The sequence below is a fragment of the Abramis brama genome (assembly GCF_963993115.1).
Source record: "Abramis brama genome assembly, chromosome: 19".
Classification (NCBI taxonomy): domain Eukaryota; kingdom Metazoa; phylum Chordata; class Actinopteri; order Cypriniformes; family Leuciscidae; genus Abramis; species Abramis brama.
Genome location: NC_139981.1, coordinates 33,849,184 through 33,874,785, shown reverse-complemented (window position 1 = coordinate 33,874,785; position 25,602 = coordinate 33,849,184). Strand labels below are relative to the sequence as shown.

The 25,602-nt window shown below is 40.9% G+C and overlaps 1 protein-coding gene across 2 annotated transcripts in view; it reads left to right on the top strand.

Moving 5' to 3' along the window:
• Positions 1–25,267, top strand: part of abcc2 (ATP binding cassette subfamily C member 2) — a 40,936-nt gene extending 15,669 nt beyond the window's left edge. The window contains exons 15-33 of one of the 2 annotated variants that reach the window (XM_084092368.1): positions 265–349; positions 2,269–2,335; positions 4,986–5,112; positions 5,230–5,406; positions 9,754–9,921; positions 10,881–11,061; positions 14,412–14,553; positions 14,807–14,906; positions 15,005–15,224; positions 15,944–16,098; positions 16,389–16,544; positions 16,686–16,885; positions 16,976–17,102; positions 17,178–17,279; positions 17,778–17,921; positions 19,272–19,430; positions 21,145–21,311; positions 22,013–22,207; positions 24,865–25,267. In XM_084092368.1, coding sequence (XP_083948494.1) covers positions 265–349; positions 2,269–2,335; positions 4,986–5,112; positions 5,230–5,406; positions 9,754–9,921; positions 10,881–11,061; positions 14,412–14,553; positions 14,807–14,906; positions 15,005–15,224; positions 15,944–16,098; positions 16,389–16,544; positions 16,686–16,885; positions 16,976–17,102; positions 17,178–17,279; positions 17,778–17,921; positions 19,272–19,430; positions 21,145–21,311; positions 22,013–22,207; positions 24,865–24,970 — 2,778 coding nt within the window. In that variant the 3' untranslated portion in view covers positions 24,971–25,267. The remainder of the gene's footprint in view (positions 1–264; positions 350–2,268; positions 2,336–4,985; positions 5,113–5,229; positions 5,407–9,753; positions 9,922–10,880; positions 11,062–14,411; positions 14,554–14,806; positions 14,907–15,004; positions 15,225–15,943; positions 16,099–16,388; positions 16,545–16,685; positions 16,886–16,975; positions 17,103–17,177; positions 17,280–17,777; positions 17,922–19,271; positions 19,431–21,144; positions 21,312–22,012; positions 22,208–24,864) is intronic. The other variant, XM_084092369.1, reaches the window with a different exon arrangement.
• Positions 25,268–25,602: the final 335 nt, after the last annotated feature.

Genomic DNA, 25,602 nt, shown 5'->3' with positions numbered 1-25,602 from the left:
TGTGAACTAACATGAACAAACAACGAACAGCTTTATTTTTATTAACTAACATTAGCAAAGATGTTAATATCAAATGTATTGCTCAATGTTAGTTCATGTTAGTTAATACATTAACTAATGAACATTAACTAATGTTAACTAATGAACCTTATTGTAAAGTGTTACCGAAGCATTTTATTGCTACCTTTCAATAAGCTTTGTTTGCGGTTATAAAAGTATTTTTGACCTTGTTCAAAATCTAACAATACTTTCTCCACTGTTCAGACCACTGTATCTAAGAAAAGACTCGAGAAGTTTCTGAGTGGCAGTGATCTGGACACGTCGGCGATAAAGCATGATGACAGCAACAGTGAGTCAGGAACTCTTTTCTGCATTCAGCTGATTCCTGATCGTTGTGTTCTTCAATAGTTCAAGTCCAAGCTTCCAGCCAACATATTAGGTTCTAAGAACGTTTTGATAACGTTCACTTGGTTTTGAAAATGTTATTTCTGAATTATCTCTATATGTTCAAAAAACAAAAATGTTTTAAAAATGTTTTTTCTTAATTATGCAAAAGTTAAAGTCCCCCTGTAGTCAATAATTTCATGCCTTAAAACTCATCTTTAATCACCAAAATGACATATAAAAGTTTTTTTACTTGAAAAAATGTCTTCATGCCTTAAAATAGCTTGAATGTAACTCGACACCCTTGCCTCATTTAGTATGCGTGGTACTATGAATATGTAAATGAGCCCCGCCTCCACTCACTCCCTCAGCTCAGAGATCCACTGGTTGACGATCACACGTTGATCTGATTGGTTACAAGGTAGTTTGTGACGTCAGAAACACCAGCGATTTCAAAGCGTGTTTTTGAGTGTCTTTGGTTCACTGCAGTTTTAAGGAGGAAATACTCAGCAATGGAGTCGACTTATGAATTTACACATGGTTTGTCTTAAAGCACATTAAAAACACCACATAAACTACATTAAAAGCTGGATTTTCACCACAGGGGGACTTTAAATGGAACATTGCATTGTATCATTCTTCAAATGTTATGGGAACGCTACTTTTAAATGTTCTCTGAACATTCTAAAACGAGTAGTAACATTTAAAAAAACTTTGAACAAACATCCCAGGTTCTCAGAATTTTGTCTGACATTCTCTCAAAGTTATGAACAAACGTTCTTCCAGTAACGTTAATAGAACATTCTCTCAAAGTTATCTGGTTTTTAATAATGTTTTAAAAACATTAGCACAAAAACATTATTCATACATCGTTAATGGAACGTTTATGGAAGTTCGTCTAACATGTTTTTAATGCTGCAATTTAAAAAGACATTATGAAGTTTAAAAAGTAAACATTAAAAAGTAACGTTTCCATGATGTTTGAAGATTGTTTCCTTAATATTTGTATAACCAAGAAAAAACATTTTTGAAACATTTTTTTTAAACTGTACATTTTGAAAGTTAGTGAACATTCAGAAATATTTTTTTCATAACTTAAAGGGTTAGTTCACCCAAAAATGAAAATGATGTCATTAATGACTCACCCTCATGTCACTCCAAACCCGTAAGACCTCCGTTTCTCTTCTGAAGACATCTTAAGATATTTTACATTTATTCCGAGAGCTTTCTGTCCCTCCAATGTAAGTCAATGGATTATGGACGTGTCACTGTTCACGTCCATAAAGGTAATAAAGACATCATCAAAGTAGTCCATGTGACATCAGTGGGTTATTTAGAATGTTTTGAAGCATCGAAACTACATTTTGGTCCAAAATTAACAAAAACTACGACTTTATTCAACATTGTATTCTCTTCCGGTCTGTTTTCCATCCGCGTTCACGAGGCCACATTGACGCTGCTGACGTAAGACGCTGCTGACGTGTTATCTGGTGCGTCAATGTGGACTCGTTTCGATGCTTCAAAACATTCTAAATAACCCACTGATGTCACATGGACTACTTTGATGATGTCTTTATTACCTTTATGGACGTGAACAGTGACACGTCCATAATCCATTGACTTACAATGGAGGGACAGAAAGCTCTCGGAATAAATCTAAAATATCTTAAGATGTCTTCAGAAGAGAAACGGAGGTCTTACGGGTGTGGAGTGACATGAGGGTGAGTCATTAATGACATCATTTTCATTTTTGGGTGAACTAACCCTTTAATGAGAACGTTATCAGAACATTAGAAAATATTTTTGTTGTCTGTGATTCAACTAATACATTTCAGAAAAAATGCTCCCTGACTGATGTATAGATAATGTTTTTGTCATTAATAGAAGCTGCGGTGAACATGACTGACGGCACGTTTGCCTGGGAAAGAGAAACAGAACCAGTGCTGAAACAGTGAGTTTTGCCCTTTCACTCACTATATCTTTACACTATTACAGTATAAAACAGATGCTACAATGATGATTTAGGATTACTCTGGTGTGTGTGTGCGTGTGTGTTTGTGTTTTCATGAGTGTGTGTGTGTGTGTGTTATTGTTCTGCTCAGTTTAATTCTCATATAATGGTGTCAATGCAGGCAGATCAATAATATTGTTGAATATTAAATTAAATATCCAGACTAAGCAAGCCAAAAGCAAATGGGGACAAAGGCGGAAAAAGCCGACAGTGGCAAGGAACCAAAACTCCATCAAAAAAATGGAGTGTATGATTATGATTCCGGCAGCATTATAGGTCAGAAGTTTGGAAGAAGATTGGATTGGAACAATCAGAATATTATCCTGTTCCATCTGTTTGAAGATCGGAGTCACGCCGGTATGGAGAAGAGTTTGTTGAGGATCAGTGCCGATGGCTGTCATGTCGATGAGGCCTTCACAGGGGAGAGTCTAGTTAACACAATCTCTGCTGACACTTCAGGGATGCGTTGTGGTCGTGTCCAGGCGCAGGTCCTCCATCTGGTCTGGATACGGCCCGGATCCGGCTGACTACCGTAAACCTCGGAATAAACAGAAAGACTAACATTAGCGTAGATGCCATTCTTCTTATGATGTAATGGGTACATCGGGTGTTATGGGAAGTGTTCCTGGTTCGGGCTGACCTAATCTATGCAGCCTAATAATCATTTAACTGATTTGAATAATAGAAATGTATAATGTGTTATGTGTATGCCAGGTCAAAGAGATGTGTTTTTAGTCTAGATTTGAACTGACAGAGTGTGTCTGCTTCCCGGACAATGTTAGGAAGACTGTTCCAGAGTTTTGGTGCTAAATAGGAGAAGGATCTACCGTCAGCAGTCGATTTTGATATTCTTGGTATTATCAACTGGCCAGGATTTTGAGATCGCAATAGACGTGAAGGACTATAATGCGTTAAGAGCTCGCTCAAGCACTGCGGAGCTAAACCATTTAGTGCTTTGTAAGTAATCAGCAATATTTAAAATTTATGCGATGTTTAATAGGGAGCCAATGCAGTGTTGACAGAACTGGGCTAATATGGTCATACTTCCTGGTTCTGGTAAGAACTCGAGCTGCTGCGTTTCGGACCAGCTGTAGTTTGTTTATTAAGCGTGCAGGGCAACCACCCAGTAGAGCATTACAATAATCTAGCCTTGAGGTCATGAACGCATGAACTAATTGTTCCGCATTTGTCAGTGAGAGCATATGGCGTAATTTAGATATATTTTTAAGATGGAAAAATGTAGTTTTACAGATACTAGACACGTGACTTTCAAACAATAGATTTGGTATCAAAGAGCACACCCAGGTTCCTGACCGACGACGAAGACTTAACAGAGCAGCCATCAAGTGTTAGACAGTATTCTAGATTATTACTTGAGGACGTTTTTTGTCCAATAATTAGAATCTCTGTTTTTTCAGAATTAAGTAGTAGGAAATTACTAGTCATCCCTTTTTTTATATCAGCTATACATTCCGTTAATTTTGTGAATTGGTGAGTTTCGTCAGGGCGTGAAGAAATATAGAGCTGAGTATCATCAGCATAACAGTGAAAACTAATGCCATGCTTCCTAATGATATCTCCTAAGGGTAGCATGTACAGCAATGGTCATAGTACTGAGCCTTGTGGTACGCCATACTTGTCAAATACAGACGAGGTTCATGTTTATAACAGTAATCTTGGGGGGTGGACTCATTTAAAGTAATGTAATCGTCTGGTTTTAGCCAGGTTTCTGTCAAACACAGCACATCTAGGTTATAATCTGTAATCATATCATTAACAATAAGTGCTTTTGAAGTAAGCGATTGAATATTCAGCAACCCGAGCTTTACCATTTGCTCATCTGTATTATATCTATTTTTTATTTGTTGAACATCAATTAAAATTTTACCCTTAAATGGGTCTGGCAGTTTTTTGTATGTCCTAATTCGGGGAACAGACACAGTCTCTATATGTTAATATCTAGGTGAAAGAGTCTCTATGTGATGGGATTTATCTGACCTCAGTGATGCGAGGCCGCTAGCAGACGGTCGGTTTAGCCAGTCTGTCTGCTTCCTGACCTGAGCCCCAGATTGTCATGTTTGAGCTCTAAGACTATGTGCCATATTACTAGAGAGAAGAGCAGCACCATCCCAGGAGGGATGAATACCATCTCTTTTCAACAGGCCAGGTCTGCCCCAAAAACTTTTCCAATTGTCTATGAACCCTAAATTATTTTGCGGACACCACTTAGACAGCCAGCCATTGAGTGAGGACAGTCTACTAACTATCTCATCACTCCTGCAAACAGGAAGGGGGCCAGAGCAAATTACTGTGCTTGATGTCGTACTTGCGAGTTCACACACCTCTTTAATATTAATTTTAGTGATCTCCGACTGGCGAAGTCGAACATCATTAGTGCCGACGTGAATAATAATCTTAGAGAATTTACGATTAGCATTAGCCAGCACTTTTAAAAAGCATTGTGTGTGTGTGTGAGAGTGTGAGTGTGTTTCCGTGTTTGTTTGTTTGTGTGTGTGTGTGTATTTGCATGTGTGTGTGTTCTATCTAGCTGTTTTCACTCTGGATCTTAATCGATGTGTGTGTTGTTCAGTGTGTCTCTGGACATTGCCCCGGGTCGTCTGGTGGCAGTGGTGGGAGCTGTGGGATCGGGGAAGACTTCACTGATATCGGCTCTGCTGGGAGAACTGCACTGCCTCAAGGGACACATTAATATAAACGTAATCAAACGCATCTTATTATGAAAGATTACTGTAACTCTTCTCTGCCGGCTCTACGTTAGTGGTGTGTGTTTCTCTGCCGGCTTGACATTAGTTTTGTGTGTGTGTGTGTCTCAGGGGTCGGTGGCGTATGTCCCTCAGCAGGCCTGGATCCAGAACGCCTCACTGAAGGATAATGTCCTCTTCGGCTCTGAGTTGGATGAAGAACGGTACCGGTCCGCGGTGGAGGCCTGTGCTCTCGGGCCCGACCTGGACCTGCTGCCCGGGAGAGATCAGACTGAGATCGGAGAGAAGGTGAAGAGCACTGCTTCCCAACCGTTAGTTCTTGAGTCTTTACATATCAGAAAACTGAGACTGGCGAACATTTAGGGCCCTATCATACACCCGGTGCAATGCAGCGCCAGGCGCAAGTGTGTTTTGCTAGTTTCACTTTCAGCCCGACGCAGTTTTCATTTCATTTCATTTCTAAAGCCCAAAACACACCCATTACTCATTAAGAGAATAGGAACAACCCTCTTAGACCATGCACAGCGCGCCGACCATTTTTCCTGTCGTTAGCAAAAGTGGATTCGGACCGACCTAAGTGCACTTGTGCCGTGAGCTTTAGACCATGAGCTTAGATCCTTAAAATAGGGCCCACAGTCACAGTTGACATATTCAGTGGTGTATGTAGGCATGATTATAAGGTTATAAAAATAAAACCGGCAGGGAATGTTCTGTGTAAGTTCGCTTTAGGTTGTCACATAACCTCCCTGCAACATTCTGGGAAGGTTAGCTTTTTTTACAATAAGAACAAAGAGAGACCGTTTCCCAGAATGTTATTATTTGGTTCCCCAAAAAATAACCAAACGGGAACCATATGGGAACACTGGGAGAAAGTAGTAAAGTACAGCTATTATGATGAATGCCATTATTTCAGAATCAGAATCAGAATCAGAATCAGAATGAGCTTTATTCGCCAAGTGTGCACAAACACACAAGGAATTTTTTGTGGTTTTTACAGGAGCTCTTGGTACATACATACATATATGACATTAGAACAGGCATTTAAATGAGAACATAAATAAATAGAATAAACAATAATAATAGTTATAGTATACATCTGAAACAGTTATGTACAGATTTGTGCATTGTGTGTACAGCTCTATAAATAAAATTTGTATATGTATTTACACAAAAAAAACCTCTTGCTTCTCTCTCAAGTACTGAATGAATTATACAGCAGGTGTTAATTGCTGTTTTAGCTGTTTAAGCTGGAGATAGCATGGGGGAAAAAACTGTTTTTGTGCCTAGATGTTCTAGTGCGCAGAGATCTGTAACGTCTGCCTGACGGCAGAAGTGCAAACAGGTTTTGGCCGGGGTGGGAGGGGTCTGTGATGATGTTCCCTGCCCGTTTCTTCACTCTGGCATTGTACAAGTCCTGAAGGTTGGGGAGGTGTACACCAATGATCCTTTCAGCTGTCCTAACAGTCCGTTGTAGTCTTCTTATATCTGATTTGCTGGCTGACCCAAACCAGACAGTTATAGAAGTGCACAGAACCGACTCAATAACAGCTGAGTAAAACTGAGTCATCTGCGCTTGTGGTAGGTTGAACTTTTTCAGTTGACGAAGGAAGTACAACCTCTGTTGGGCCTTTTTGACAATGGAGTCAATGTGATTGTCCCACTTCAGGTCCTGAGAGATGGTAGTGCCCAGGAACCTGAATGACTCCACTGCTGTCACAGTGCTGTCCATGATGGTGAGAGGGGGGAGTGCAGGGGGGTTTCTCCTAAAGTCCACTATCATCTCCACAGTTTTGAGCGTGTTCAGCTCCAGGTTGTTATGACTGCACCAGACAGCCAGCTGTTCAACCTCTTGTCTGTAAGCAGACTCGTCACCGTCCTGGATGAGGCCAATGACTGTGGTGTCGTCTGCAAACTTCAGGAGCTTGACGGAGGAGTCTTTGGAGGTACAGTCATTTGTGTAGAGGGAGAAAAGCAGTGGGGAGAGAACGCACCCTTGGGGGGCACCAGTGCTGATGGTAAGGGTCCGAGATGTGACTTTTCCCAGCCTCACTAGCTGCTGCCGGCCTGTCAGGAAGCTGATGATCCACTGACAGATGGAGGAGGGCACAGAGAGCTGGGTTAGTTTATTCAGGAGGGTATCCGGGACGATGGTGTTGAAAGCGGAGCTGAAGTCCACAAACAGGATCCTTGCATAAGTCCCTGGTTTGTCCAGATGTTGGAGGATGTAGTGCAGTCCCATGTTGACTGCATCATCCACAGACCTGTTTGCTCGATAAGCAAACTGCAGGGGGTCCAGCAAGGGTCCAGTGAGGTCCTTCAGGTAGGCCAGCACCAGTCTCTCAAATGACTTCATGACCACAGATGTCAAAGCAACAGGTCTGTAATCGTTAAGTCCAGAGATTTTAGGTTTCTTGGGTACCGGGATGATGGTGGAGTGTTTGAAGCAGGAGGGGACTTCACACAGCTCCAGTGATCTGTTGAAAATCAGTGTGAAGATGGATGACAGCTGGACAGCGCAGGCTTTGAGACAGGCTGGTGAGACACCGTCTGGGCCTTTGGCTTTCCTTATCTTCTGTTTCCTGAAGACTCTGCATACATCCTCCTCACTGATCTGAGGTGCAGGCTGAGAAGCAGTATGGGGGAGGGAGGGGGGTGTTGATGGTTGTGTGTAGAGACGGTCAGAGCGGGTGTGGGGTGTGAGAGTAGGCTTTTCAAATCTACTGTAAAATACATTGAGATCGTCGGCCAGTCGTTGATTCTCAACAGTGTTGGGGGATGGTGTTTTGTAGCTGGTGATGGCTTTCAGGCCTTTCCACACTGATGCAGGGTCGTTAGCTGAAAACTGGCTTTTCAGCTTTTCAGAGAAGCTCCTCTTAGCTTCTCTGATCTCCTTTGTCAGTGTGTATTTGGCCTGTTTGTACAAGGCTCTGTCCCCACTCCTGTAGGCATCCTCTTTGGCCTGACGAAGATGTTTTAGTTTTGCAGTGAACCATGGCTTATCGTTGTTATATGTTAAAAAAGTCCTAGTGGGGACACACATGTCCTCACAGAAGCTGATGTAAGATGTCACAGTGTCAGTGAGCTCATCCAGATCAGTGGCTGCAGCCTCAAAAACACTCCAATCAGTGCAGTCAAAACAACCTTGTAAGACCTGCTCTGTTTCGCTGGTCCATCTCTTTACAGTTCTTACAACTGCCTTAGCAGATTTAAGTTTCTGCTTGTAGGCTGGGAGAAGATGAACCAAACAATGATCAGAGAGTCCCAAAGCTGCTCTGGGGACAGAGTGGTATGCGTCCTTTAAAGCAGTGTAGCAATGGTCCAGTATGTTAGTGTCCCTGGTGGGGCAGGTGATGTGCTGTCTGAATTTAGGCAGTTCACGGGTGAGATTAGCTTTATTAAAATCGCCGAGAATGATAGTGAAAGAGTCCGGGTAACTTTGCTCTGTTTGTGTGATCTGATCAGCCAGCTGTTGCAATGCCGCGCTCACACACGCGTCAGGGGGGATGTACACACTCGCCAGAATAAATGAGGAAAACTCCCGCGGCGAATAAAAAGGCTTACAATTAATGAAGAGAGCTTCCAAATTAGGGCAGCACATCTTCGTCAACACTGTCACATCTGAACACCAGCCTTCGTTGATATAAAAACATAATCCACCGCCTCTCGTTTTCCCAGTTAACTCGGCGACGCGATCCGCTCTGAACAGCTGGAAGCCCGTTAGATTTAGCGCACTGTCCGGTATGGAACCGTTCAGCCATGTTTCTGTGAAGCAAAGAGCAGCCGAGTTTGAAAAGTCCTTGTTTGTGCGGGTGAGAAGTAGTAGTTCGTCTGTTTTATTTGCTAGAGAACGGAGATTTGCCAAGTGAATGCTCGGCAGCGGAGTCCTGAATCCGCGCTGTCGAAACTTCACGAGCGCGCCCGCGCGTTTCCCTCGTTTGCGTCTTTTGAAGCGCTTGTACAGGATCGCAGCTCCGCCAACTAGGATGTCTAATAAAATGTCGGAATGCTCAAAAGTCGGCAAAATGTCGTTTGGTGTGTTGTTCCTGATGTCTAGGAGTTCGTTCCTAGTTAAACTGACGGGGAAAAGGTTACATAAAACAGGACAAACAAACAAAAACAGTAAAAGTACTGAGGAGCTCAAAACCGAAGCAGCCATCCGTGGCGCCATTTTACAATTATCAGTTCAATGCAAATATATTTATCATTATAAATATGCAAATATAATTATCATTATATTTGCATTGAACTTTATATTACACTGTAGATTGACATAAAAGTCTGCTTTTAAATATTTACCCGGAGCTTGATTTAGACCCTGCGGTGGAAACACACCAAGTACCAGCCCAAAGTCCTTAGTTCCTGCGGTGGAAACGCGGCTATAGACATATAAACAACATTAAGAGCTGGATTTTCACCACAGGGGGACTTTATATACAGTTACCAATAACGCCACTCCAATACTTTACACCACTGGATGTTGGTCCTGACAATGCAACTGCAATAGTGCATATTCACTGTATTTCCATGGCTTATTCTCTCGCCTAGGAAGAGTTCACACATGTGCGGAACGGGAACGGGAACGGGGTTGGGAAACACTGACTTTGAATGTTTCATGTTTGATCTGCTGTGCCGCAGGGCATCAATCTGAGCGGCGGACAGAAACAGCGGGTGAGTTTGGCCCGGGCGGTTTACAGCTCCGCTGATGTGTTCCTTCTGGATGACCCGCTGTCTGCTGTCGACTCACATGTGGGAAAACATCTGTTTGAACGGGTGATCGGACCCAAAGGACTGCTCAGAAACAAGGTAGGAGACTAATGTCAAAGTCAACACTCAGGCTGCCATAGTTTCTTGAAAGAAATAAGCAAATCCAAGGCTAAAAAGCTTACAAATTATAGGCTAATTTCACTGTTTTATTTTCTATGTCTGATTTTGTTTAAGCTAGAACTTTAGTTCTGAGAAAGTTATGAACAAACATTCTTCCAGTAACATTAAAGGATTAGTTCACTTCAGAATTAAAATTTCCTGATGATTTACTCTCCCCCACGTCATCCAAGATGTTCACGTCTTTCTATCTTCAGTCTAAAAGAAATGAAGGTTTTTGAGGAAAACACTCCAGGATGTTTCTCCATATAGTGTCTTCAGTGGGGTCCAACGGGTCGAAGGTTCAAATGTGAGTTTCAGTGCAGCTTCAAAGTCTCGACACGATCCAGCCGAGGAATAAGAGTCTCATCTAGACAATCCAGCGGACATTTTATAAAAAATATATAACATATACTTTTTAACCAAAAAGTATGAAAGAAAGACATGAACATCTTGGATGACGTGGGGGAGAGTAAATTATCAGGAAATTTGAATTCTGAAGAGAACTAATCCTTTAATAGAAGTTATCTGGTCCCAAAACTTTAGCATAAAAAGTTATTTATAAATCATTCACGGAACGTTTTATTTCAGAAACATTGTAACATTTTTTTAAATGTTACTACTTGTTTCAGAACTTTCAGAGAACATTCAAAAGTAACATTCACAAAATGTTTGAAGAATGATGAAACGGAATGTTCCCTTAACGTTCATTTAACCAAGAAAAAAACGTTTTTAAAACAGTTTGAGTGTTCAGAGAACATTCCGAAATAACTTATGGGAACGTTGATAAATAGCTGGGATACTCACTATATCTGAGCTATATACATGTCAAAAGCACATTTTCTGCTTGACTTAAATTTCTGCATTGCTGTACAGTTGTTTCCCCTTCTCTTTCCTTGTAGACTCGTATCCTGGTGACACACGGCATTAGCTTCTTGCCGTATGTAGATGAGATTGTGGTGTTGGTGAATGGGGTTGTGTCCGAGGTGGGATCATACGACGCTCTTCGAGCCAGTAAAGGCGCTTTCAATGAATTCATGGAAACTTACGGCAAAGAGGAAAGCAAAGCTAATGGCAATAAAGGTTTGTCTACCATCGAACATTTGCATTTTCTGCTGAGCTTCAGATATTGTCCTAAATTCTAAAATAGCCATCTGAACACATTCTGAAAGTTTTAGTACAAGACTTGCAATGTCTACATGATTCATGCTTTATTTCTTGGTGCGAGTTGTCTTTCCTCAGTAACACTTTATTTCGATGGTCCACTTCAGACATTCTACCAGCTATAAGTAACTTTGCAACTACATGTCAACTTCAGAGTTAGTTTTTCACACTATGGACCATTTGGGCACACTTGCCAAACTCTTTTTAATATCCAATAATGTACACTAACATTCACAATTTTACATTTTTACATTTAGTCATTTAGCAGACGCTTTTATCCAAAGCGACTTACAAAGTAGGACTAGATTAAGCGAGTCATCATGAAGAGGCAAAAACAAAAAGCAGCGCAAGAAGTGCTCAAGATACAAAGTTCAGGCATTATTCAGAGTAGCATAAGCCCGATAAGTGAGGTTAAGAGGGAAAGGGGAGGGTTTTTTTTTTTTTTATGTGGTTAAGTGCTCACGGAAGAGATGGGTTTTCAGATGTTTTTTGAAGGTTGTCAGGGATTCTGCATTTCGGATGAGGGTGGGGAGAGCGTTCCACCAGCATGGAACTGTGAATGAGAATGTTCTGGAAAGTGGTTTTGTGGCTTTCTGGGATGGAACCACGAGACGTCGCTCGTTGGCTGATCGTAGGCTTCTGGTAGGGATGTAGACTCGTAGGAGTGAGTGACAGTAGGAGGGAGCTGAGCCTGTGATAGATCTGTAAGCAAGCGTCAATGCCTTGAACTTGATGCGAGCAGCGAGAGGTAGCCAGTGCAGTGAGATGAACAGAGGAGTGACGTGGGCCCTCTTTGGCTCGTTGAAGACAAGACGAGCTGCAGCATTCTGGATCATCTGTAGAGGTTTAGTTGCACTTGAAGGAAGACCGGCCAGAAGAGCAGTACAGTAGTCAAGCCTAGAAATGACCAGGGCCTGGACGAGAAGTTGTGTTGCATGCTCAGTTAGGAAAGGCCTGATCTTCCTGATGTTGTGCAGTGCAAACCTGCATGATCGAGCTGTCTTTGAAATGTGATCTGTGAAGGTCAGCCGGTCATCAAACGTTACTCCAAGATTTCTCACCGACCTTGATGGGGTGATTGATGATGACTCTAGCTGGATGGTGAAGTCGTGCTGTAGAGACGGATTGGCAGGGAGGACGAGAAGCTCAGTCTTTGCCAAGTTGAGCTGCAGGTGATGTTCCTTCATCCACGTCGAGATGTCCGCCAGGCAGCTTGAGATCCGTGCAGCTACTGTGGGGTCATCTGGTTGAAACGAGAGGAAGAGCTGTGTGTCATCAGCATAGCAGTGGTAGGAGAAACCGTGTGCCTGTATGATGTGTCCCAGTGATGTGGTGTAGATGGAGAAGAGGAGGGGACCAAGAACTGAACCCTGGGGAACCCCTGTGGTCAGCTGATGTGCTCTGGATACCTCGCCTCTCCATGCGACCCTGAAGGACCTACCTGTGAGATAGGACTCAAACCAGTGGAGTGAAGTTCCTGTGATGCCCAGTGATGAGAGGCTGGACATAAGGATCTGATGATTCACAGTGTCGAAGGCAGCAGACAGATCCAGGAGGATGAGTACTGAAGATTTGGAAGCAGCTTTTGCGATCCGTAGGGCTTCTGTGACCGACAGTAATGCAGTCTCAGTCGAATGCCCTTTCTTGAAGCCGGATTGGTTGACATCCAGCTGGTTGTTGAGAGACAGGAAGGATGTTACTTGGTTGAAAACAGCTCTTTCAAGTGTCTTCGCAATGAATGGTAGGAGAGAGATAGGTCTGTAATGTTCTACAAATGATGTGTTTAGCGTTGGTTTTTTAAGCAGTGGAGTAACCCGAGCCTGCTTGAATGCTGTAGGGAAAATGCCAGTATGGAGGGATGAGTTGATGATGTGTGTGAGTGCTGGAAGAAGTGTGGGAGAGACGGCTTGTAGAAGGTGTGAGGGGATGGGGTCTAGAGGGCAGGTGGTAGGGTGACTGGAGAGGAGAAGTGTAGATACTTCTTCCTCGGTTAGTGGAGAAAAGGAGGACAGAGGGATGTTGGCTGTGGAAGGGGTTGGTCTGGGTTCCTGTGTGTGTGGAGCTGAGAACTGACTGCTGATAGTTGTTGTTTTGTGGGTGAAGAAGTTCGCAAAATCGTCAGCAGTTAAGGAGGAGGCGGGTGGTGGTGGAGGTGGACAGAGGAGAGAGTTGAATGTCTTGAAGAGTAATCGTGTGTTGGAGGAGCTGTTGATCTTGTTGTGGAAGTATGAAGATTTTGCAGCATGAACATCAACAGAAAAGGAAGAGAGGAGAGATAGATACGTACTCAGGTCAGATGCGTCTTTTGATTTGTGCCATTTCCTCTCCGCTGCCCTGAGTTCGGTCCGGTGTTCCCTAAGAACCTCAGATAACCAGGGGTTAGAGGGAGTGGCGCGTGCAGGCCTGGAGGAGAGAGGGCAGATAATGTCTAGAGAAGAGGTTAGAGTGGAGCATAAGGTGTCCGTTGCAGTATTCACATCCAGAGATGAGAATTGTGAGGGTGGGGGAAGAGAAGATGACACGGCAGAGGAAAGATGGGAGGGGGAAAGTGAGCGCAGGTTTCGTCTGAAAGTGACTGGTGGTGGGGTTGGTGGTGCAGGGGTAGAGAGTTGTAGACTGAAAGTAATGAGGAAATGATCTGAAACATGGAGAGGTCTCACCAAGATGTTGTCTGTGGTGCAGTTGCGTGTGTAAACCAGGTCCAGTTGGTTGCCTGATTTGTGAGTACCTGAGGTGATGAGTTGTGTGAGATCGAAAGAGGCTAGGAGAGAGATGAAGTCTGCTGCATACGGCTTGTCGAGATGGATGTTGAAGTCACCAAAGACTAGAAGTGGGGTGCCGTCCTCAGGGAAAGTAGCAGTTTTAAAGTGTAATTTACTCCAGTGATCAAAGCTGAATTTTCAATGTTGAACACAACTGTGCTGCTTCATATTTTTGTGGAAACCGTGACAGATTTTATTTTTCAGGATTCTTTGATGAATTGAAAATTGAGAAGAAAATTATTTATTTGAAATATAATCGTTTGTACTGGCACTTTTGATCAATTTAATGCATCCTTGCTGAATAAAAGTATTCATTTCTTTAAAAAATATATTTTTGAAAGGTTGTGTGTGTTCATAGATTTGGGATGCATGAACAATAAACGATCTCTAAAGCATTACTTAGAAACAAGTATACAGTACTTGAAATGCAGTATGTTTTTGCACTACTTGTGCACAGGTCTTTATGCTCATAAACGATGTGATTGATTGTAATTGTGTGTCAAACAGCAGCAGCTCAGGGGTCCGACTATGAGGAGATCGACACCCTGCCGGAGGGTTTGGAGCCTCAGGCCGACGGCTCTCCAGAGGACATCGTCTCAAACACACTGAAGAGAGAGAACAGCCTGCGTCACTCTCAACGAAACGGAAGGTAAACCAAACACACCATCGAGAAACATGTTAGAACAACAAAAGGTTTTATTCCAGACATGCACTATTTCACACAGATAAACTGAATGTTGCCCCACTTGAGCAAGTATAGAGTGCAAGTTGTTGCCAACGCACATATGCACTCTATAGTCATCATGATCTTCACAAATGCAACTGAAATACAACAGCAGACTTCACTGCAAGAGTGCAGTTTTGTGTTCACCAATATTTATATTTATATTTTTTGTCTTTAGTGTGAGAGTGAGGAAGAACAGCTCTCTTCGAAGTAAAAAAGACTCTGGTGATAAGAAAGGACAGCGACTGATTGAGAAAGAGGCAATGGAGACCGGAAGGGTACATAATAGGAACTAAAAGCTATTATGATTATGATGTTTTGTCATCCATTTTCCCCCTCAGTAATTGTGTAAATCATTTTTTGATCCATGTACCAGGTGAAGTTCTCAGTGTATCTTCAGTATCTGAGGGCGATGGGATGGTGTTACGTCACCTGGAGTTTCCTCATCTACTTCATCCAGAATGTGGCCATCATTGGTCAGAATCTGTGGCTCAGTGACTGGACTAATGATGCTGAAAATTATTTCAACAAAACCTACCCAAATCATATTAGAGACACGAGAATAGGTGTCTTTGGAGCCCTGGGAATTGCACAAGGTATGAGCAGAAAGAAAGAAATACTTTTACAAACAGAATGAAATCGAGAACATGCTATTTTTGTGATTTAAAGAGGCTAGTTCATGATTTTGGGTGTACTAGAATAGGTTAACATGCTTTTGTGACTATACATTATTGCAGCACCTCTATTCCCAGTCTGTCTGAATCGAGCTGATTTCTACAAAGCCCCGCCTTCTGAAATGCTCAGAGTGCTCTGATTGGCCAGCTGACCTAGTGCGTTGTGATTGGCCTGGATCAGTGTTCTCTGGTTCTCTGTTTGATAGACTAAATCCCTTTGTGCAAGACTATGAGCTTTGCAACTTTGCATGGCGCTGTGACCATGAACCACAATAGTCATATCCATGTGATCAGCCTCTATGGCCAAACACTCATCCTCAGTTTGATCTAAATCAGATAAAGAACTCAGAAAATATGAGACTTTTCCTGTTTACATTTTGACAACAATGTTTGAGATATCAAAAATCTGTTCGCAATTAGCATCTCCAATGTGTGTGAGAATCGCATGAATGCCCATGAACGAAAAAATTCACATTAAATCCAAAATGGCTGACTTCCTGTTGCTCGGAGCGATTGATTGTAATTTAAAAAGTTGTCTGGCTCGATGAGAAAAGTTTGTGTACAGAGTTTGGTGGCTGTAGGTAAAACGGTGGAAGAAGTACATGAATTATCCTTCATGACGTTATGTCTTTCTCTGCCAGGATTTCTGGTGTTTTTAGGCACTATACTCCTAGCTGATGGATCCATTTGTGCGTCCAGGACTCTACACACAAACCTGCTGTCTAATATTCTGAAAGTACCCATGGTGTTCTTTGATACCACACCTTCAGGACGAGTAGTCAATCGTTTCGCTAAGGTATATCACTTTTAACACTGAACACAATTGTGTTGATGTTTGTAATAAAGCCAAAACAAAGATCTACAAATTGCATTGAGTTGTATAGTTAGTGGGTCTGAAGTTATGAAGGCCAGAGACAAGTTCATTATCATTCTATACACTCTTAAAAATAAGGGTCATGAACTGGATTATTTTATTATTTATCATGATTCCTGGGGTGCCCTTATAATGTTAGTATGGTTGTTACATTGCTGTACTTTGCCTGTTCTTAAACTGAAATATTGTTTTTCGATTTGGCTTATATTTAGGATATCTTCACTGTGGATGAGATGATCCCGATGTCCTTCAGATCCTGGATTCTCTGTCTTCTCGGAGTTCTAGGGACCTTGTTTGTCATCTGTCTGGCTACTCCAATCTTCACTGCAGTTGTTGTACCAATGGCTGTTATCTACTACTTTGTGCAGGTACGACAGCTAACAGCAATGCTAAAACAAATAAACTGTACTCTGTGGACACTGGGTTTTTTAAAAACTTGGCAACATGTTTTTCTCACATATAGTAAGTAAAAAAAAAAAAAATGTCTAAACCCACTTCCTGTATTTCAGAGGTTCTATGTTGCTACATCCAGGCAACTCAGACGACTGGATTCTGTGTCTCGATCTCCCATTTACTCTCACTTTGGAGAGACGGTGTCAGGCCTCTCTGTGATCAGGGCGTATGGGCATCAGCAGCGTTTCCTAAAGCAAAATGAGGACACCATTGATCAGAATCTCAAAAGTGTCTATCCTTGGATTGTTTCTAATAGGTCAGAATGTGTAGTATATCCCAAGCTTTTCGCCGAGAGATAAATCTGTGTTTGCTCCTGAAGCTTCTAATGTTGCTTGTTGGATTCCAGGTGGTTGGCCATGCGGTTGGAGTCTCTGGGGAATCTGGTGGTGTTTTTCTCAGCGCTGTTTGCTGTAATCTCTCGAGACTCTTTGAATAGTGGACTGGTTGGACTGTCCATCTCATACGCTTTAAATGTAATTTATTTCTTTGATTTTGAGGTGCTTGTGAGTCAAATAACCTTGGCATTAAGTAACACTGCTTCTTATTAGGTGACGCAAACTTTGAACTGGCTCGTGAGAATGACATCAGAATTGGAGACCAACATCGTCGCTGTGGAAAGAGTGAGCGAATACACAGAGATCAAAAATGAGGTAGAGAATTAAATCTTTAAATCATGTGTCAGTTTCTGGATTAATGTACCAATAATGTTTTTTCAATCTCCCAAACATTATGAACTATAGACGAGCCAAAAACTACATACAGTTGGTTAGAAACATTCTTAAAGCGTATGTAACAGTATTTACCTATAATTCTTAATGGCTTAAATGATAAAACCTCAAGGTTGACTGGATGATGTCTTTGCTCAAATAGTATGATCACATTTCCCATGACATGCAATAATGTAAGAACATTTTTGTGATTGTAGTTAATTATTACGTGAAAAGTCGCCTGAAAGAGCATTAGAAAATTAGTACGTAATACTTCATAAATACCTGTGTAAGGGAATATTTGCACAGACATTCTTCACTAGTTTTGCCATTTTTGAACAGATCCATATGAAATCCAGTGATTTAGAAAACTTTAAATGGAAATGGAGAGATGTTTTTCTAAATTCAGTTGATTTAGTGTGAGAATATGTGTGTCTCCAGGCTCCGTGGTTCACCAGTAATCGTCCTCCTGACGACTGGCCCTCCGCCGGGAATATTCGCTTTGAAAACTACAAAGTTCGATACCGGCCTGAATTGGAGCTCATTCTCCATGGAATCACATGTGACATTGAAACCACAGAGAAGGTGAGGAGACGCATCAGATACATAATATTTTTGATATATTGAAAATGCCAATATGGAGCGATAAATGGTGATCATTATTATACAAGACTTATACAAGGGCTGTAGTTCTGTATCTACCTTGGTTGTGTTTGACACCGTTGGGTTTTTGGAGGAAGCGATGAGTTAAAGGTGAAGTAAGCGATTTCTGAGAAACAAAAACTGAACATACAGCACACAGACCAATGTTACTGATGTTGGAGCAGAAACAACGTAACCTCGTCGTCTGTTTTCAGGCCTTCCCGCTTAGGTCTCTCCCGCGCTGGAAAGCTTTTCTAATATTAATGTGGGTCCTAAAGCTCTTGCTTGATCATCACCGTTCTGATATTCCTCTGATCTTTTCTCTATTTTAATGTCTCTCAGCCATCACTTTCTACAGTCTTCCTTTAAATCTTGCTCACTCTGTCTCCTCCCCCATCATGAGTGGACACGCCCCCTTCTGTTGACTGGCTCACTCTCTCTCCTCCCCATCATGAGTGGACACGCCCCCTTCTGTTGACTGGCTCACTCTCTCTCCTCCCCATCATGAGTGGACACGCCCCCTTCTGTTGACTGGCTCACTCTCTCTCCTCCCCATCATGAATGGACACGCCCCTTTCTGTTGACTGGCTCACTCTCTCTCCTCCCCCATCATGAGTGGACACGCCCCCTTCTGTTGACTGGCTCACTCTCTCTCCTCCCCATCATGAGTGGACACGCCCCTTTCTGTTGACTGGCTCACTCTCTCTCCTCCCCCATCATGAGTGGACACGCCCCCTTCTGTTGACTGGCTCACTCTCTCTCCTCCCCCATCATGAGTGGACACGCCCCCTACTGCTGATTGGCTCACTGTCTCTCCTCCCCCATCATGAGTGGACACGCCCCCTACTGCTGATTGGCTCACTGTCTCTCCTCCCCCATCATGAGTGGACATGTTCAAGTGTGTGGTGCTGCTCGGTCCAATCCACTTTCAACAGCGTTTCACAGAAATCACTTGCTGCACCTTTAAGGGCTTTATTTAAACAAAAATACTAAATCCACACTGATCAGACACGCATGCCTGTATTCTTTCAATTCATACTGAAGACTTCTTTTCTTTTCGATAACAGGTGTGTTTGATTAGAGATGGAGCTAAACTTTGCAGGACAGTAATGTTTGATTCTTGTAACAATTAAAATTAAAGGGATAGTTCACCCAAAAATGAAATGTCTGTCATCATTTACTCACCCTCAAGTTGTCCCAAACCTGTATGAGTTTCTTTCTTCTGTTGAACACAAAAGAAGCTATTTTAAAGAATGTTGTTAATGTTTTTTCCTGTTTCCCGACTTTTCCCAGATTGGCATTGTTGGTCGAACTGGCGCAGGCAAATCTAGTCTGACCAACTGTTTGTTTCGCATCATTGAAGCTAGCGAAGGTCGAATCATCATCGACGGTATTGACATCTCCACCCTGGGGCTTCATGATCTCAGGAGCAGACTCACCATCATTCCACAGGTAGAGGAACATTCAAGCTGTTTTAAGGGATGAAGAAATATTTGTGGTCATTTTGGTGATCAAAGATGAGTTTTAAGGGATAAAATGATTGACTACAGGGGACTTTAATGGAAATTCTGAAGCGTGAAATAAATATTGTGCGACAACTCAATACACGTCATGACACGTGATAGAAGTTTTTAAAAAAACAAACCGTTATTTTTATATTTCAGGATAAACTGGTAGTGAACATAATTTAGCAACATTTATAATTAATTTACAGTTGAAATGTTGAAGGGAGATGTAACAATCAAAGTAGCCTATCTATCATAATGTACTTTATTTGAATTACAAAAATATCGGCATTGCTGTGGTTCATAAATCTGATCTTGGCTTTAATTTGCAAAAATCATTGTTGAATCGAATCCCAAATCTGTGAATCGAATTGATTTGCTGTGTACTCAAAGATTCAAACGGATTATTAGGGTCCAGTGCCTGATTTTGTGTACGAAATACTGACTGACGACACAGAGAGCTGATCGAAACACACCTCAGTTCTCCATATTAGACTCATATAGACAGACAATCATTCATAGAGGAGGGAACGCATAGTCTGCATAGTATCTGTCTTTTCAAAAGATTGTGTTAAATATTATTTTCCTTCCCTCAGGTCATTTTAACTTAAAACTATTTTTTTTAAATAATTTTTAAAAATTGAGTGTTCATCAGAGGGGTCCAAGACCCTAGGACTTTTGTCGCACTTGAACCACGAATACACACACACACACACACACACACACAAAAAAAATTGTGGTTGAAATGAAAAAAGTAACAAATCCTTCCCTTGCGGGTCATTTTGACCCCCTTAGGAATGAATGGAATGTGAGGAATGCTTCAGGACACATAGAAAAACCTAAAAATGCTCAAAATTCAAAGTAAAAATGCTAAAACTTTACCAAAAAAATATTTTATAATGTCTACATGTGTATCTGAATGCATACTGAAGAAACTGACTTTAGGACCCAGCGGAACAGCTCATTTGCTCATATAGAGCTATAAAGCCATCTAGAGCAGTGTTCTTCAACCCTGTTCCTGGAGTACCCCCAACACTGCACGTTTTCTTTGTCTCCCTAATCAAACACACCTGATTCAACTCATCAGCTCATTAACCCATGTGATAATGAGCTGATGAATTGAATCAGGTGTGTTTGATTAGGGAGACAAAGAAAACGTGCAGTGTTGGGGGTCCTTCAGGAGCAGGGTTGAAGAACACTGATCTAGAGTCATGAAATATCATCTTATATTATTATTTTCCCACCAGAGGTCGACAAAGACACACAATGGAAGATATTTTGAGCTGAATTAAAAGGTTTATGCATGAAATTATATGATTCATTTTGAATTTAAGTTGAAAGAATGTGAGGAATGTGCATAAATTACTATTATTTTGCATTTTGCATTAAAAAAAATTGCATTAAAAAAATGAAATAAAATAAGCTTTCTGTATAATTAAGTATAATTTCTGGGCTTCGGGTCATTTTGACCCGCGAGGGAAGGATGTGTTACAAAGTGCGAGGGATGGATGAGGGTTTACAAAATGATGCTGTATCATCAAAAAATTTTTTTAATATATACACACTCGTAGAGAAAACAAACATGCTAAGCATCATAAACAAATACATTTATTGTCTCGCAACGCTGACAGAAAGAGTAATAAACGAACGCTTTATTCTAGGACCCAGTTCTCTTCTCGGGAACTCTGCGGATGAACCTGGACCCTTTCCTGAAGTTTAGTGATGAGGAGATATGGAATGTTCTGGAGTTGGCTCATCTGAAGGATTATGTGCGGGGTTTGCCGACGGGACTTCAGCACGAGGTCTCGGAGGGGGGAGAGAACTTAAGGTTTGTGAGCTGTATAAACATCAACATGTTCATATATAAATCAAATGAGTGCATTTTGAGATGATTCAAAATTGTGGTATTAATTGTAATACTGATACTTTTCTGTTTGTTTAGATATTAGGAGTCGTAGCACAATAATAATGAGAATCAGCTACAGCTAATCCTCTCATCGTGTGTCTTCTTTGGTCAGGACATTTGAATTAGAAATAGGACATCCTATAATAGATAGACACATTTCAGTGTGTGATGTTGCTGTGTGAAGCTCCAGTTCTTCTCTATATCAGTGTCAGTGTTTCTGAACTCCTGAAACGCCTCCATTGTAGTCTTGAGTTTCTTCCGGGAACAAACACGTCACAATATTCCTCATTATAATAATTCATACGCAGAATAAAGGGGCGGGGCCTGGTTGAGTTAGTTAGTAGTGTGTTAAACTGGCGGTTATGGTAAGGGGCGGGACATTTCCCAAACACACTCGAAACGCTCGACGAATCACAACACACTGATCCAGCCGACCAATCAGAGCACAGTGTGCTTTTCAGAAGGAGGGGCTTCATAGAGACAGGAAGTAAACAGAGCGTTACTGACAGACTGGGAAAAGAGGAGCCGCAACAATGGAGAATATGAGGAGAATAATCAACATTCAAGCAGGAAAACCTGTAAGCCTAGTTTCTGATCTTGACATGTTTATGTGTTTCCACTAGTCTTGGTCAGAGACAGCTGCTGTGTTTAGCCCGAGCCCTGCTCAGGAAATCCCGTATACTCATCCTGGATGAAGCCACAGCAGCCGTGGATCTGGAGACGGACGATCTCATCCAGAGCACCATCCGCAGGGAGTTCTCCCACTGTACTGTGCTCACCATCGCACACCGGCTCAACACCATTATGGACAGTTCACGGTGAGCCAAGTCCATTTTATTTATATAGAGTCATTGAATCATTCACTCAAGAGGTTCATTTAAAAACACTGATTCATCCAGTAATGAAACAATTGAAGACTTATCGAGTGAGTCATTGAATCATTCACTCATGAGATTTGTTCAAAAACACTGATTCATCCCGTAATGAAACAATTGAAGACTTATCGAGTGAGTCATTAAATCATTCACTCAAGAGATTTGTTCAAAAACACTGATTCATCCCGTAATGAAACAATTGAAGACTTATCGAGTGAGTCATTGAATCATTCATTCAAGAGATTTGTTTAAAAACACTGATTCATCCAGTAATGAAACAAGTGAAGACTTATCGAGTGAGTCATTGAAACATTCACTCAAGAGATTTGTTCAAAAACACTGATTCATCCAGTAATGAAACAATTGAAGACTTATCGAGTGAGTCATTGAATCATTAATTCAAGAGATTCGTTTAAAAACACTGATTCATCCAGTAATGAAACAAGTGAAGACTTATCGAGTCATTGAATCATTCACTCAAGAGATTTGTTCAAAAACACTGATTCATCCAGTAATGAAACAATTGAAGACTTATTGAGTGAGTCATTGAATCATTCACTCAAGAGATTTGTTCAAAAACACTGATTCATCCAGTAATGAAACAATTGAAGACTTATCGAGTGAGTCATTGAATCATTCATTCAAGAGATTCGTTTAAAAACACTGATTCATCCAGTAATGAAACAAGTGAAGACTTATTGAGTGAGTCATTGAATCATTCACTCAAGAGATTTGTTCAAAAACACTGATTCATCCAGTAATGAAACAAGTGAAGACTTATTGAGTGAGTCATTGAATCATTCACTCAAGAGATTTGTTCAAAAAACACTGATTCATCCAGTAATGAAACAATTGAAGACTTATCGAGTGAGTCATTGAATCATTCATTCAAGAGATTCATTTAAAAACACTGATTCATCCAGTAATGAAACAAGTGAAGACTTATTGAGTGAGTCATTGAATCATTCACTCAAGAGATTTGTTCAAAAAACACTGATTCATCCAGTAATGAAACAATTGAAGACTTATCGAGTGAGTCAATGAATCATTCATTCAAGAGATTCATTTAAAAACACTGATTCATCCAGTAATGAAACAAGTGAAGACTTATTGAGTGAGTCATTGAATCATTCACTCAAGAGATTTGTTCAAAAAACACTGATTCATCCAGTAATGAAACAATTGAAGACTTATCGAGTGAGTCATTGAATCATTCATTCAAGAGATTCATTCAAAAACACTGATTCATTCGGTAATAAAACAAGTCAAGACTTATTGAGTGAGTCATTGAATCATTCACTCAAAATTATTTATTTTTTAAAATAATTCATTCAGATTAATTAAACATTTTTTAAATTTTGTTAAGTAAAAAAAATAAAAAACAAAATCATGTTTATTCTCAGTTTATCTAGAATCCTGTAGCTCTAATCTGGATTTATTAAAGCTAGTAAATGTATTCAACACTGAGCTACACATCCAAAACATATTTTATGCATCACTAAATAAAGATGTTGCTATGGTTACCACTAAGTCAATCATCCCAATTTTGGGAGTGACTCACGGAATGATAATTTAGTGGATTTACTTCCAGATTTAAAACGCTTAATGTATTCATCTTTACTGGCGCTAATGGAGTCAGGTTAACATGAACAGGTTACTGTAATGCAGGGTGCAACATAGAAGTTTATTAATCAAATAAATCCAGACACGGGGCAAAAACAGAACTGAAACAACATACGCGAGTCATTCACAATGGTCAACACCAGACACTGAACGAGGGAAACACTGCGGCGTAAATACACAAGATAACCAGAGGCTAGCTAGGAACAGGTGAAGGAAACCAATCAAATGAGGGTTACTATGGAAACGAAGAAAACTGGAACTAAACGCAGGAATTGAAACAACAGGAACAAAAATACCCTTCAAAATAAGAGTCCTTAAACACAAAACAGGGATATACAGTCAACCCAAAATCTATTCAGACACCTTCAACATTTCTCACATTATCAGTTTATTCGCTATAGTTTTAGAAAATGGTAATAAAATATGAGCAGAACTCAGAGTTATGAACTCAGCTGATATTTGACTGGTTTTGTCCGTCCTTCTGTTAGACTGTCTCACACATGAATTATGTTGAATATCTGTCAGCTGTTAAATTTAACTACACAATTAGATAATACCAGTTTAGCTCAACCAATCACCAAGCAATGCTTCATTGTGTTCAGTCTGTGTGTAAAAAGAGCATTAGCAATTAAAGAAAACACACTTCAGCAAAACATAATCAGCTCAAAGTGTCCGAATCATTTTTGCTCCCAAATCTTTATAAATGTCACTGGTAGTCGCTGTATGAAGAGTGTTTGGGTTTAATATGTCACAGTTTACTTTATTCTGCTCTCCTCACTTACAGAAATGAACTATAGTGTCCTGATCACACTAGTGAAATGATATCAAAAATTATATCTGGTGTCTGAATAATTATTGGTTTCACTGTAAATTATATTAATGGATTATATCTGCATATTTTAAAATGAACTCAAATGCATGTAAACACTAAACTACAGACGCATGTTGTGATCCTGAGCTCTCCGTCTGTGTTTCAGGGTAATGGTCCTGGATTCGGGGAAGATCGTGGAGTTTGATTCGCCCAGTGCTTTGCTTCACAAACAGGGACATTTTTATTCAATGGCGAAGGATGCTGGAATCTGAAGCGGGAACGTGTGTGTTTAACGTTTACGTGTGTGTTTAACGTCTACATGTGTGTTTAACGTGTTTAACGTGTGTGTTACTCCTCAAGCCTGGAGGACCAGACGTCTGAAACTGTTAAGATTTATTGTACTGTCTGTATGTTATCCTGTTGTTGTTTTGCTGATGTGTTGTTTGACATGGGTTTGTGTTGTGGCAATAAAGTGTATTAAATTTTGCATTTTGTGTACGCCTGTATATTTATATAAAGCCCATGTCAGTTTTGCTCTTTTCAAATAAAGAGAGAGTGCATGAACCAGATTAGGAGCTTTGTTTATAAATCCTTTTAAGGGTTCCCATCATGGGATCATTTTATGGATTTTGTTTGAATTAATTTTTGTGTTATGAATGTTATGAATTAAACGTTGTCCTTTTAAATATGTAGAGAGTTTTTTTGGGCATAAAAGTTCTTTAAAACCCTTAGAACCAAATTTCACAAACCCAGTAGTGTTTCTTTCTCCATAAAACACACCAATATCAAAACGGGAACTTTATAAAGAAGCAAAACGACTTTGAGAGGAGGCCAGACCAAAACAACACACAGCTGCTTAACATAGGGGATACTAGCTGAATAAAGGGGTGGTTACACACACACA